This window comes from Lissotriton helveticus, chromosome 8, assembly GCF_964261635.1.
Source record: "Lissotriton helveticus chromosome 8, aLisHel1.1, whole genome shotgun sequence".
In the NCBI taxonomy this organism is placed as follows: domain Eukaryota; kingdom Metazoa; phylum Chordata; class Amphibia; order Caudata; family Salamandridae; genus Lissotriton; species Lissotriton helveticus.
In genome coordinates this window covers 1,590,016,208-1,590,029,916 of record NC_136069.1, presented here as the reverse complement: position 1 = coordinate 1,590,029,916, position 13,709 = coordinate 1,590,016,208, and the positions used below count along the sequence as shown (strand labels likewise).

At 44.8% G+C, this 13,709-nt stretch overlaps 1 protein-coding gene across 13 annotated transcripts in view; it reads left to right on the top strand.

Moving 5' to 3' along the window:
• Positions 1–13,709, top strand: part of ARAP1 (ArfGAP with RhoGAP domain, ankyrin repeat and PH domain 1) — an 800,765-nt gene that overhangs the window by 554,007 nt on the left and 233,049 nt on the right. For all 13 annotated transcript variants that reach the window (XM_078658604.1, XM_078658609.1, XM_078658605.1 and 10 more), the window contains one exon: positions 7,382–7,564. In XM_078658604.1, coding sequence (XP_078514730.1) covers positions 7,382–7,564 — 183 coding nt within the window. The remainder of the gene's footprint in view (positions 1–7,381; positions 7,565–13,709) is intronic.

Sequence of the window (13,709 nt, the reverse complement as noted above, 5' to 3'; positions counted from 1 at the left end):
TGAGAGAGTAGGAGGGGATGCAGCGAAGATCCTTGGAGAGAGAGTTCCAAATTGTGGGCGCGTTACCAGAGAATGCACGGGATTGGGTCTTTTGACATTTGAGTCTAGGAGGGATAATGACAAGGGAGTTAGTGCTTCTCAGGGACCTGGAACATCCTGCTTTGTGTAGTTTGGTTGAAGGGTAAGAAGGCGTGTTTTGGTGGAGAGCTTTGTGAGTGATGCAAGCAATCTTATAGGTGGATCTTCCTTCTATTGGGAGCCAATTGAGGTTCTTGAGGACGGGGGGAGATGTGATCAAATTTTTTACAGTCAGAGATGAGTCTTGCAGCAAGATTGAGGACAGATTCATGAGAGTGGTTGAGGAATTTTGGCCCTTTTAATTAATTTTTTTTACCCCCTTTAGTTGGGTACAATATGGGCATGAGCAGGGTTGCCCACTCTGACTTGTGTCCATCCGCCTTTTGTTTCAGGCGCTTCAGTATTGCACATGTTCTTATTTTGCGAAGTAAACCCCTTTCTAAAACTGTGTTGATACAGAACTATTCATACTAGTGCACGATACTAGTGCACGAAAGAAAGCGGCGCTATGTCATGTGGTGGAAGAAACCTAACAAAATGAGGCCAGTCTCTCATCTAAGGAGCATTAACAAAGAAGTATTCCTCATATCCCTCCAATCAGAATTTCTCAAGACAAAGAAGCACAAATGTAAAGTAAATATAGAATGTTTGGATGTGCCGGCCATCATTGATAATGGTGCCAAAGTCCGAGTGATGGCTGCTCTGTAACACTGCCCGCTCCAGCCCAGTCTGAGGCTCGTACCAACACATGACAACATTGGTCATTGGAAGTAACCAACCATTGTCCTTCAGTGTCGTGTTTGAAAGTTGTATACAGCTTTGCGGCAAAGTTCCTAAAGTCTGAGCCAGCCATTCTTAACCCTTTGACTTCTGTGGTCCCCTCTGATTCATTACTGATTTTCGGGAAACCCCAGTGAATCATTAATGGAATCCAGGAACCCCCACTGAGGCATTACTGGAAGACAGGGGCCCACGCTGAGCAGCTTCCAACATTCTGAACCTGAATACAATACACAACAAGAATTAATGAAACAGATGATGAAACATGTAATTCACAAACAAATGCAGAAAAATCTAAATTTTAATATGGGAACGTTCGAGCTTTTATAAATTCAGTTCGTAACTCTCAATAATGAAGCGATATGCTTTAAAACTTTATAAATAAATAGACTTTAGTATGTAACTCTGTCTTTTTGCCCTTAGAGCCTGCTCTCTTTTGTCCGCACTTGATTGAGGCCACCAGTCGTCGATACTACATTCTGTTTGCTGTACTTGGGCTGGTCCCCAAGAGTTAAGCCAAGAATACAAACTTCATGTTAAGCCTCCAAGTTTAAACCCCTTCAAATTTACAGAGCGGTTTTAAATTTTTTATTTTGGGTCAATATTCGTATACACATGATTCTGCTAATATTAATTATTTGAAACAGTCGCGGATCCCTGAATAGGCGTCGCGGATGGCCAGCGGTCTACAGATCATAGGTTCAGAGTCGCTGTTCTGAGATATTGGATACTGAATATTGAAAGGTGATGATATTCGGTGTCTCTATGCAGAGGAGCAAGACTTCATCAGCTTCTCTCTGAATGCGATTGCCAGAAAAATAGTAGATATTCTCAATGACATCCAGACTTTATTAGCAGCCTTGGGTGCTAAATTGTTAAAACCTTCAAGCTGCTCCTATGATCCATTGTGCAGCCCATATCACTGTGTCACCGAAAAATGCTGTTCTGCAGCCTAGGGTAGACGAAGGCGCAGCTACAGAAGCTAGACGAAGCAGCCGTAAGAGGAGTGCAAGGGTATAAACCATGGGTATCCCTGAACGTCATCACAAGTAAATGTAGTGAAGAGGGCAACAACATATAGTCTCATGTCACTGCTACAATCAGTGAGCTCACGACAGACGTGAATGGAGTGTTGTGGTTTACAAAGTTTGACTTGACCAGCTAACACTTCACAAAGAATCTTGCTGCGTAACATACAGGTACGACTTTGCAGATATCAATACCTTAACCTTGGTCTCTCTTTAACTGATAAAGTGTTCCAAAATGTAATAAGTGAGTGCTGACTACGCCTAAACAAAGTGCTGAATATTTGTCATTACATCCTTAACTGTGCTGTCTTCAAACAACACAATATGTGGCTGAATGCCACCTTAGAAAGGATGTAATGAGGTGGTTTGATGCTACCCGGAGAAGTGCGACTTGATGAAATGATCCTTGAATTCTTTGGACACATCTTTTTACATGATGATGCCAAAGGCAAATCCAAAAAGACGAAGGATATCCAGCCTAGTCCTCAAAAATGTCCAGGAATGCTGCAGCTTCCTGGTGTTGTCCACTTACACTGCGTGTATCGGACCTCCTCTCGTCCCTGCAAAATCCATCCATAACTTGGGCATCTACATTGATTCCAATATTGGCCAGGGGACATGTTGCCAACAATTCCAACTTATAATTTTTCCCGCAAAACTCTACGTTGGATTTTCTTTTGTCTTGACTACATTCTTATATTTCTAGCTCCAATGCTGTTATTCAGTCAAGGATTGACTATTGCTTTACCATTTTACCTGCAGCTACATAGAAACTTTTTAGCCCGGAACCAATTGGTTTAGAATGTGGCGGTGCATTTTTTGTGCGCAGTAAAAAAATCTGACTCCACGACAGAGGTAAGGAGAGGACTTCATTGGCTTCCAGTGGACTCTTGATTTCTCTAATAACTTGACTACTGTATTCCACAAAAAACTTTGTCCATATCTACTAAAATATTGTCCCAAAGCGACGGGATGGATACACCGGGTCCTATATTTTGAATCGCTTGTTTTCAAGACCAAAAACTTCCATCTGTACCTTCCATCAAGGAATTTGAGGTCTGACCATCTATTTCTTCTGTAGGCTCCCAGATCACGCACCGCCAGCTATGGTGATGACGCCTTCTCCATCACTGTAGCAAAGGCTTGGAAAGCGCTGCCTGCAGCCCTTCCCATGCAATCCTTCCACATTTGTTTTAGAAAAGCTCTATAGACATTTCTTTTCAATCAATAAATCATCCTTTCCATAACCTTTCTGGTACAGCACTAAGAAACCTTTCTGGTGATTGCTGCGCTTCACAAATATCCTCAGTTAGGATTATGTGGATGTTGCCTACAAGGAGCACTTTTATCTCCAGTCCAGCCACCCTACAAACCCACCAAGGGACCTGCTTGAAAAGAAGCTAGCGTTTGAGGAGAGAATGCAGACGACGAAGTCTTTGCATTGTATCCATTGACCGGTTGATGGAATTCGTTGACCCCAGAGCCGGACAAGCTAGTCTTGGATACCAGCCCCTGCACCCTGCTTACTTATGGAAATTAACACCAGCCTTTACAATTGGGTATTGACCCTACCAGATGTAGACACTGATGAAATCGGAAGCCATCATCATCCTCTTGAATTGTTGACGTTTCCACCTGTATCGGTATAGGCACACTTTCATAGTAGTCTGTGACCACAAACCTCTAGGGCCTGGCTTCTGGGAGATGCTTCCAAGGATGGAGGCGTGGGCTTCTCAGGACCTGAGGAGAATCACTGCCAACGAGAAGACAAAGGCAGAGAACACAGGAAAACTTGCAAGCAATAATTGGCTCGGCCTTTTCAAAAGCAAATTCACTGGAAGAAATACTCTGAGAAATAGCAGGTGGGGTTCCTTGACTCAAAAAATGGAAAATTCTTTTGAACGGTAATAAGCGCAGGACACACGGGTTCAAAGAGGAGGTAGGGGTATTCATAAAGTTAAGCTAAAACATCGAATTCCCATGCTTGGATGATATCCTGTGAGCTACGAGTCTCCTCTTTTTTTAATATTGTGTCCACTTAGATTATGCAGCTTGTGCAGAAAGATAAACAAGGCATAGCGAAGACAAAAGCAAGAATTAAAGAGTAAGCATGGTTCTCAGGAACCTAGGCTCTTGAGTTTTTGTGGTTTATATGCCAGGCGGCATGCGTGGGTGATCAGCAGCACCTGTACCTTTAGAGAGTGCTTGGAGCGCATGCCCTGGAAGACGGTCATATCCTCAAAGTTTATTATGGACAGTCGTGATACCATGCCACTAAGTTTGTGCCCATCAATTCTGTCACAAGAGCCGTTTGGGTAAGTGGCGTGACTAACGAGAACTTTGAAAAGTAAAGTGCTCATTGATGAAGGACAAGCGCAAAAGCCCCTGATTCGCATTCTGCAAATTTCCATTGAGATCATTTCACTTCACGCCACACTCTTCGACTGTAGCGTCGCTAGTGATGGCTCTGACTGGCTACCCGTGTCAGCCATTATTCCTGTGCTTCCCTTATGGAGCATGGTGACCGTAGACCTAGCCTATGCCCAATGTCGTTGCCAGTGACACAATGAGTATGATGTGCTGAGCAAGACCTTCTAGAATCTGAGGGCGAAACATGGCGCTCATTTGAGGCTCCTGCCTCAGCCACAAGTTCATGTGCCACCCATGGGACCATGGGATCAATTCGACGAGGAGACGCCCAAGTGCTCCATAATCTTCATTCTCTGGATTCGTTTTCTGCATCGAGAAGTATCCTGCAGTGACACCAAAAGAGACCGCTCCATTAACCACTGGCGCGAGTGCTTTGCACTTGTGGAAATTCATCATTGAATGGATGAATGACCATAACTTAAGGAGCGCAGCAGTCACCTCACCGGGAATCCTGAAGCTAAGATGGAGACAGACAATTCTTAGTCATTCAGTTTTTAAAAGCCTTACACAAGGCTGTGTGCTCAGGGGTGGCCCTCAGGTAAATGGCGAGGGAGCTCTATTTTTAAGCAGTGATGCAGGAATAAGAATCTCTTCCAAGTCTGGATGCAGGAAAGAGTCAAAATATTGGCCAAACTAGGTCCCTGTCCCCCAGCTCTTTTGAAGTCCTACTACTTTCAAGAGGAAGAGTTGAAATAGCGGGGTCCCATGATGACCACCTGAGCTCGCCCCGTTCGGTTGAGACCTTCGACCAGTACCACCTCAGGCTCCAGCCCTCTCTTTCCGTCAGTGGGTTTCTGTGAGAACTGGAAACCCATCCCAACATTCAATTCAATTCATGAACTTAAGATGATATGAAATCTGGAGCGGATGCTATGTTGCGGCAGCGACCTCTTGGTACCCTATCTGTTTAAGGTCAGTCGACTAACTGGGACGCCATGATTGCTCCAGTTTTGTCACTTCTTCCGTGTGCATTAGGTAGTGCAAGCCTGATCTCCACGCATTCACCATCACTAACCCCGGTGTGCCCTGTGCTGAGCGCCATGACCACAATCCAACATAAACCTACCTTCCAAGGCAAGCACTAACTCCTCCCTGGGCAGTCACCCTACAAAATGTGCTGCACTCCTGGTAATGATAAACACAGAAAAAAATACAGACAATTGTAGCTTTATAGTGACATCATATCTAGAAAACATCTGGTTTACATTAAGGCATAAAAAAACTTTCATTTCCTCTAACCTGCTCAAGAACAAAACTTCTTGAAAAGAATCAGCCATCCGTGATACCAGCCACACAGAACAATTGCGTCCTGTTGGGGTGAATTGTGTGCATTCTTGGGTTTGCCAGATTTAAATAAAGTGATTGTTTTTCTGCCAAATCCTCCCCTACATATCCTTTGTCTGGCCGCCCTTGGCGCGGCGCTGCTTGTCTCTACACTGGCCCATTGTTTGATCTGGCCAGGCAGCATGACATCAGAGTGTCTGAGCATGCGTTTGCTTCGCAGTGCTGCTGCCTGGCTATATCATTAAGTTACAAAAAATAAACTGGGAGAAGGTATTAATGCGGTATTGAGAGTCCATCTGCCAGCTGCACTTCCTACAGTTACTTTCACGTCATTTAATTCACTGCTTCTAACTTGGGAAGGCACCTTTACCCTCAGAGTTGCCAGCCACCCTCCCCTTTCTCTTTAAGGGTCAAGACGTGTTAGGACTTTGCAGACCGTTCGGTTTGTAGCTTAGTGTGGGGCATTTTATTAACCTATTCTCCGCTCCTTAGTATTATGTAGGCCTCATTTTGATGGTGTGTTTAGCTTGAACTATCTCACCAGCCTCCTGTAATAAAAAAGAATCGTAAATAAAAGATACATTGATCCATAGAGGGGCTTTGGCGCTTCCCTTTTCATCCATAGGTGTGTTCAGCTGTGCTTCATAGTTTGTTTCTTCCACCCATATCACACCCCATGGGGCGACCCATTTCAGCCACTGGGTCCCGTGCAGTGTGACTGGCGCCATTTTCCTTGATCACGTACCTGAAAAGAAGTGCAGTGAAGTGCAGGGCTGGTTGGCCAATATTTGACTTTGCTAATGCGATTTCTTCATATTATTCTTTATCTTTTATACATTTTATTTGTTTTTAGGTTAAACTGGGTGTGTTCGTGCTACTGGGATTAAAAGGCATTAGTGCATTATTCTGTGATGTGCATTAAAGAGGTTGCTTCACCTGTTCCAAGTACACCTGCCTGCTAGGAGGCACCCCTAATGTTCTGTGAAATTTATATGCAATCGTTATTTTTTTTAATTTACAGTTTTTTTACAAGCATATGGCTGGACGTTTAAGTGATCGCGTGCTTTTTGTGCCACGTTTGCCTTAAAAAAAAAATACAATTGAAACCACTAACCAAAGCCAGACCTATCGGCTTGATCAGTTTCAGTTTTTCTGTCCTGAAGTTTTGATCCACTCAAGCAACTAAGTGAACCGTTTATGGTGAACAGAAAAAAAATCGCTGTTGTATACTCCTGGCTAAGTTGCATAAACAGTCCAACTAAAACCCCTTAATCTACTAGTGCAACTTTATTTTGTACACTCGTTACCTTGATTAGTGTCATGCTTGTGACATACTTTCTCGCCGTTTTCTATCACATATTCATATCTCTGCATGCACGTCAACTCGCCCAAATGTTAGGAGTAGCGGAAGTGACATCACATGCCCTTTGACCTTCACTTTCACTCACGCACAAATGCTTACACATAGACGCACATTTACACTTGCACACACTCTCTCTCACATAAACACACCGTAACCCGTAAGCATGCACACAAAATTCATGAACTTTTTTTTTGCTTACCTCAGCTGCCAGGGAAGGTGATATTCTAGCTAATTGAACTCCATTTTTAGTACACTAATAGGGAAAAATATCATATATATCTGTTATCCACTATTACTGTAAGACATAAATTGACAGTTCGGTCAGTTGGTGGTAGTAGGCCTTGGGGTAGACTGGATCTCCCCAAAGACCAGTGTCTCTAGTAGGTTGTGCTCATCTGTGTTGTCTTCTGCTCTGCAGCTCTTCCAGCGGATCAGCAATGTGACGGCCAACGAGTTCTGGGCAGCGAATGTCCCGCCCAGCGAGGCCATCCACCCAATGAGCAGGAGCACGGAGAGGAAGCGCTTCATCACCGCCAAATACAAGGAGGGCAAGTACCGGCGCTACCACCAGCTCTTCGGCAACCAAGAAGAGCTCAACAAGGTGACCTCAGGGCTTGTGTAATATTTTTGGGCATCTAGGGGGAGGGAACTTTTGCTGCCCTTACCCCCAACAATGGGCAATGTGGAATGATTCTGGGTCAGCCTGTCAACACCTTGCTGCTAGCACCATAGGCCGCTGTGTGGAAATGAGTGGAATTGAGTGCCCACTGTACAGCACCACTAGCCCAAGGGACAGTGGTGAGGTTGGGTGTTTTATGGACCACGGCTCATACCCTACACATTCGAGAATCGAGTGCATGCCTCGCAATCATATTTGCCAGTAGATACTTAGACAGTGTTTGCAGCTGGTCTTGGCATTAGAACTGAGCATGTTCTGAGGGGGGGCAAGGGGTTTCTTCCAAAAAGTTTGCCAGTGTTCCTCCAAGTGCATTGTGGATAGAGGAACCTCGACAGCCTAAGCTGTCATTGGTCCTCCTCAGGAAGTACTCTTTAAAGTGTTCATGGTGTCTTTAGGTTTTCCCTGTGTGCAGCGAGCACCAATATTAATTTTGCTTCCATGAATCTGTGGGTGTTTGATGATGACCCCAGTCATGACCTGGCGTTATCATGGATCCCAGTGGTCTTGAATGCAGCGGGTATTGGTGAGGGCTCAGTTGGGGATTCCACCCTGTAGCTTGGAGTCGCTGGCTGGGCTTACAGAGGGTCACTTGGTGACTAGTTGCCTTCTGCCTAGACAGGTTTGTGATTCCCTTACAAGCATTCAACTCTTAGGGCCATATGTATGAAACTTTGGTTTTGAGATTCTCAAATAGCGATTTTTAGAGAATCGCAAAATGCTATGTATGTAGGATTTGCAATTAATTTTGAGGATCCTACATATTCCTTAATTGCGAATCACAAATTGCATTTTGCAATTAAGGAATACCTCCCCATTCATTCCTATGGGTCTAGAGGCCCATAGGAATGAATGGGAAGACATTCTGAATTTGCGATTCTCAATTTAGAGAATCGCAAATTGAGAATGCAATTTCAAGGGTGCCAGGGTGTCAAAAGGACGCCCTGTTGTACCCCTGAAATGTACATGTTTGCACATGTAGCACACATACATGCCCTAAATGCATGTATGTGTGCCACATGGCACTTTGGAAAATGCAAAAAAGTGCATTTTTCAAAGAAATCTCACATTACCAACAACTTGAAGTTGGTGGTAATTTGCGATTGCACTTTTCCTGGCCTCTTACATTGCATTTAAGGAATCGCAATTTGCAATTTCTTAAATGCAATCGCAAAATAAGCAATCGTAAATTTTGCGATTCCTTATTTTGCTAGGCTGTTTTCCTTTCATACATCCCACTTAGCTAAATTGCAATTGCAAATGCCGAAATTCTGTGAATTTCGGCGTTTGCGATTGCAATTTTGAATGATACATATGGCCCTTAGTCTTTTTGTCAAATCCTTTTCGCGACATAGAGATGTTTGCGAATTCACCGCTGAATGGTTGATGGAGGGATAAATGCCTCTAAATGTACTGGCTTGTGTGCGTGCGAACATCTTTATATATGTCCATCTATGCCTGCATCTGTGCATTTTTGTGATTTTTATCCGTGTTAGCGTGAATCTTGTCTGTCTATGTGAATGTACTATACAAAAACGAAACAGAGAGACTGTATCAATACGTATTATATATGTTATATTTATTTTCCTGGGGCTCTAGAGTGCCCTGTCCAATAATACATAAAATAAACTCTCCTCTTGATGGCAGGCTGCAGGATTCTTGGTTCTATTGCAAGTTTTTTAGGGTCTGGAGATTTGCAAGATGCGCCATGTCACCAGAGAACCATGTCTATAGGCCTGGGAGCCTATATAAGCATCCTCTTGCTTTCTGGGAGTTGTAATCTTGGTTCTCTTCAAATAAAGCCATTAGAGGGATCAACCAGAATAAAAGGAGAAGCAAGAGATGGAACATGGTGATTAACAACATAGATTTCCTTTAACGAGTTATTGCAATGTAGGGAATTAATCCGGTCAATCCAATTCAAGTAAATTCCTAGGGGGAAAAATGGGGCGTACGTCAACTCCAGAAATAGATAAACCCCTCAGAAGTCTAGATCCCAGATTACTATTTCCTGGAAAACCTCGCCAAGGTTCTCCGAAGGCCTTATTGCTGTCCCTGAGTTCCTGATGATGTGACCATCCAACTAAAATTTCAGAACCACTCCAATTTCCCAATAGGTGTTAGAATTCTGCTTTTCGGGCACCATTTCTGAAAGAGCTTCCATTAAGTAGACTATGCTGTCAGCATAGACTGATTTCTAAAATACTGAATTTACGCTTGTAGATGATCCGTAACACTTTAGCTTCTTATCCCAAACTTTTCGACTTCCAAACCAAGAGTTAAACGATCAAGGGGCAGAGACCCCTGGTTTGCTGAAGAGGGAAACAAGGGACTCTTCCAAGGTAGTAAAAGACACATTGACAGAATAAGAGGAAACTATGATTTCCTTGTCAAATAAGGGACCACAACTACCACTTCTGCCTTTTTCCTCTGGATCTTTAATAGGAGTTTGGGTATTAGAGGGAAGGGGGGCGGGCATAAAGGGGTTTGCAAGGCCCCTGGGTCACCACAACACCTACCTCCCATGCCATCGGGGTTGGGAACTGTGCATAAGGCTTCTCCTGTTGTGGGATATTGGGAAAAGCACACAAGTCCATCAACAGATCTCAGAACTTGTGACAAATCTCCCTGAACACCCCTTAAGAGAAGATTTTGACCCCCCCCCCCTCCTCTTTATGTATGCCATCGCTACTCCATTATCTGTCTCAACCTGTACATGGTGGTGTTTCAGAAAGTCCTGTTCGTGATAAATGTTTACTGCGAATGGCATGCAATTACGCGAAGACGCACAGTGGCGTAACTGAGCAGCGAAATGACGCACATTACGTCGCCGTCCTTTGCGTTTTGCCCAGGCCTACTTCTTGCAGTTTTCTCCTGTGCTCTCAACTCACCTCCTGCAGTTTATCTTACTCCCCCACCCCCCTTTACCGAGCAGCTTTACACCTGATTCTGTCCCCCTTTTATCTAGTTCCCTACCGCCTCCTCCTCTCTCCCTGCTGTTTTCTTTCTCCCTCTGCAGCTTTCGCACTCAGCTCTGCACCTGCGCCCCGGCCTCTCACCCCAGGCAAGGGCAGGCTCGGCTGCACTCGCCACATGTGATGGGTGCGCCAGTGGGGCGCAACATCAGTTCTCCTCCTCACTCCTGGACCAAGGGGGGAGCACAGCTCTCTGGACATCACTGAGCTATGCTGAGGCTCCCAGGGCCGGGTTCCTTCATCCTAATCTGGACTAAATGAGTGGCCGAAATCGTCCACCCCTCTCAGCTGGTAATGGCTGGATTAAGACAGACTTCAAGAAAATGTTAAAAATCTGTTACAGGCGACTAAGTTGGTTGAAGTCCCGGCTCTCCGGTGGTTCGGTGTGTGATCCTGTGCACGTGTGTGCTAGGTTGCTTGTCCTGTACATTTGGAGTCCTCTTGTGCCCCGCTCCGTACACATGCCTCTCTCCTGGCTGGCGGCAGGCTCTGCTTGTTGACAAATTGTGCTGCCATGCTGGCCCCGCCCCTTCCGCCCCCCCCAGCAGCAGGCTTCCTGCGGCGCTGTGAGTCAGGCCCGGTCTGTGCGGGGCTGGAGCCGGCAGACAGCACCGGGACCGGGAGCCGCGGAGCCTCTGAGCCTCTGATTCATGCTGGAGTGGAAGGAAAGGGGCGTGAGAGGGAGCAGTCATGGAGCGAAAATGAGCTCACCCCCCCTCCCCCTGGAGGGAGGGAGGGAGGGAGGGAGGGAGTGGGTGTGAGGAGAGGAAAGAACATGGGCATGAAGCCAGTGCCCAAGTGCCAGCTAGGACACCGGTATCTATCTGTCTATCTATTTACCTGTCTATCTATCTCTACCTGTCTGCCTGTCTTTCTATCTATCTACCTATATCAAGGTAGCAAGCTATCTGTATATATATGTCTGTTTCCTTGTCTGTCCATCTGTCTTTTTACCTGCGGTTCTGACTCTCTTCCTGTATAATTGCATATTTATTTCTATAGGTGTATCTATACACTGAACAATGTTTGTTCAGGTGTTTTGGTGTTCTGCCAAGGTCACCTACATATTAACACACATTATAAAACCATTTAAAATGCGGTTATGTTATGCAAATTTATTTAAACAAATCCGGCCACGCCTCCACAGAAGGTCCATCAGTAGAGTATCACAGAATTAGAAGTATGTAAATTAAAGAAAAATATTTATTGAATATTTTAAACAAAAAAAGTACAATCAATTAATGTCCACAGGTTAACAAAATGTTATCTAAAAATACAAGTAGGCCTAGGTGGAGTTCCGCTATGGGGAACTCTGCAAATTGATAAAAAACTCCACCGCGCTACGCGTAGTTCCGCAAGCGGCGTAGTGCGATTGGTCATGCCGTTCGCATTGATTTTCAGCGCCGGGTATCTATCCCGCACTATAAAATCCGCGCTAACTGCACCATGCGCAGCGCAAGTGGGCACTGCTTCTTTTCTTGCCTCTTGGGTAGATTTTCTACCCGAGTGGCCGCTTTCTCAATGCGAACGCAAGGTTTCTCAACTTGAGCGGTCGCAAACATCCTCGACCGGCTACGTTGAGAAATCTAACCGCCCGGGTTGAGAAATTTCACCAGGAGGTGGATTTTCCTAGCTCGCACTCGCCAACTTGACGTTGTTAAGCACGAACAAAAATATCTGCTCCACACAGTGGAGCAGTGTTTTTCTGAACTCCTCTTGCTCCGCGGAGTGTGGAAAACTCCGCAAATGGAGCGGAGTTCACCTCCCAGGCCTACTAAAGACTTGAGACAAACTCATTGTTGAATTAATCAGAAGCTGTTTATGAAGATGTACAGAAGAGCACAACTTATGTGGTTCTTTGACTGCGTCTTAATTTTGATAAGTTAATTTCCAATAAAAAAAAAAAATCTGCAAGGAAGATATTACTTTTTAAAACAACCTTTCACACCATGAACGCTGCATAATTTTTTTTAAAGAGAATTTAATTAAGCCTTGAAAAGTCGTTTTTGATTAAACACTGGCTGCTGCTACAACCGCACAAGTAGTACTCTACTGTTCATCTTCATAAACTCCACTTTCTGATTAATTGAGCTATAAGTTTCTGACCGCCTTTGTCTCAAGTCTTTACTTTTTTTACTGCATTTTGTTAACCCGTCGACATGAATTGATTGTACTTTTGTGTTTAAAACATTTATCAAATATTTTTCTTTAATTTATATACATCTATTACTGTGATACTTTACTTATGGACCTTCAATGGAGGTATGCGCCGACTTCTTTCCAAATCTTTGTTCCGTATGTTTTTTCCACACTCTGTGTGCATCTAGTGGGTAGCAATAGTGCAATCTGTGCAGCACCCTTGCTTTTACTGATTGTGCTATCAGGATAATTTGGTGGTTAGTCACACTGAGCCAATTCAATGTCTGGGATGTGTGGTTGACGTATCCACTGCTACTATATGTAAAGTTAATGTTATGCAGATTTGTAGAGCGCACTATCCCTCAGGAGGTTTCCCGACGATGAGCAAGTGTGAGCCTAGCCAATCCAAAGGCCTAGTTTGACTACTCCAAAAGCCAGGTCTTCAGATTCTTGAGGGATTCAAGAAGTGCGGAGGAGCCTCTCAGTGCCTGGTCTTTCCACGCTTTAGGGGTGATATAGGAAAAAGCTTGAGTGCCAGATCTAGTTTTCTGTATGCACGCAATGTGCACGAGCAGGAGTCCGGATGATCGGTGGTGTCTGTAAAGTGTGTGCAAGCAGATGTGAATCCTGAGCCTGTGCTATGTAGTGCCTTGAAAGTGTGGGTGAGGTGTTTGAATTGTGATCCTTTGTGTACGGGGAGCCAGCGGAGCTCCTTCAGGTGTGCTGTAAGGCAGTGCGGCGTGAGAGGTTGACCATGCTTCTGGCCGCTGAGCGAATGGTCTGCAGCCTTCTGGTGACTTTTTTTTCTTGATCCAAGCATACCCAGTGTTCCTATAGCTCAGCTTCCTTGTGACAAGGGCATGCGTGATGGTGTTCCGTGTGCTGATCAGGGGCGACTCCTCCACGTGGGCGTAGGAGCATCGCCCCACTGCTTTCTCTCAGTGCGAGAAGCAGAA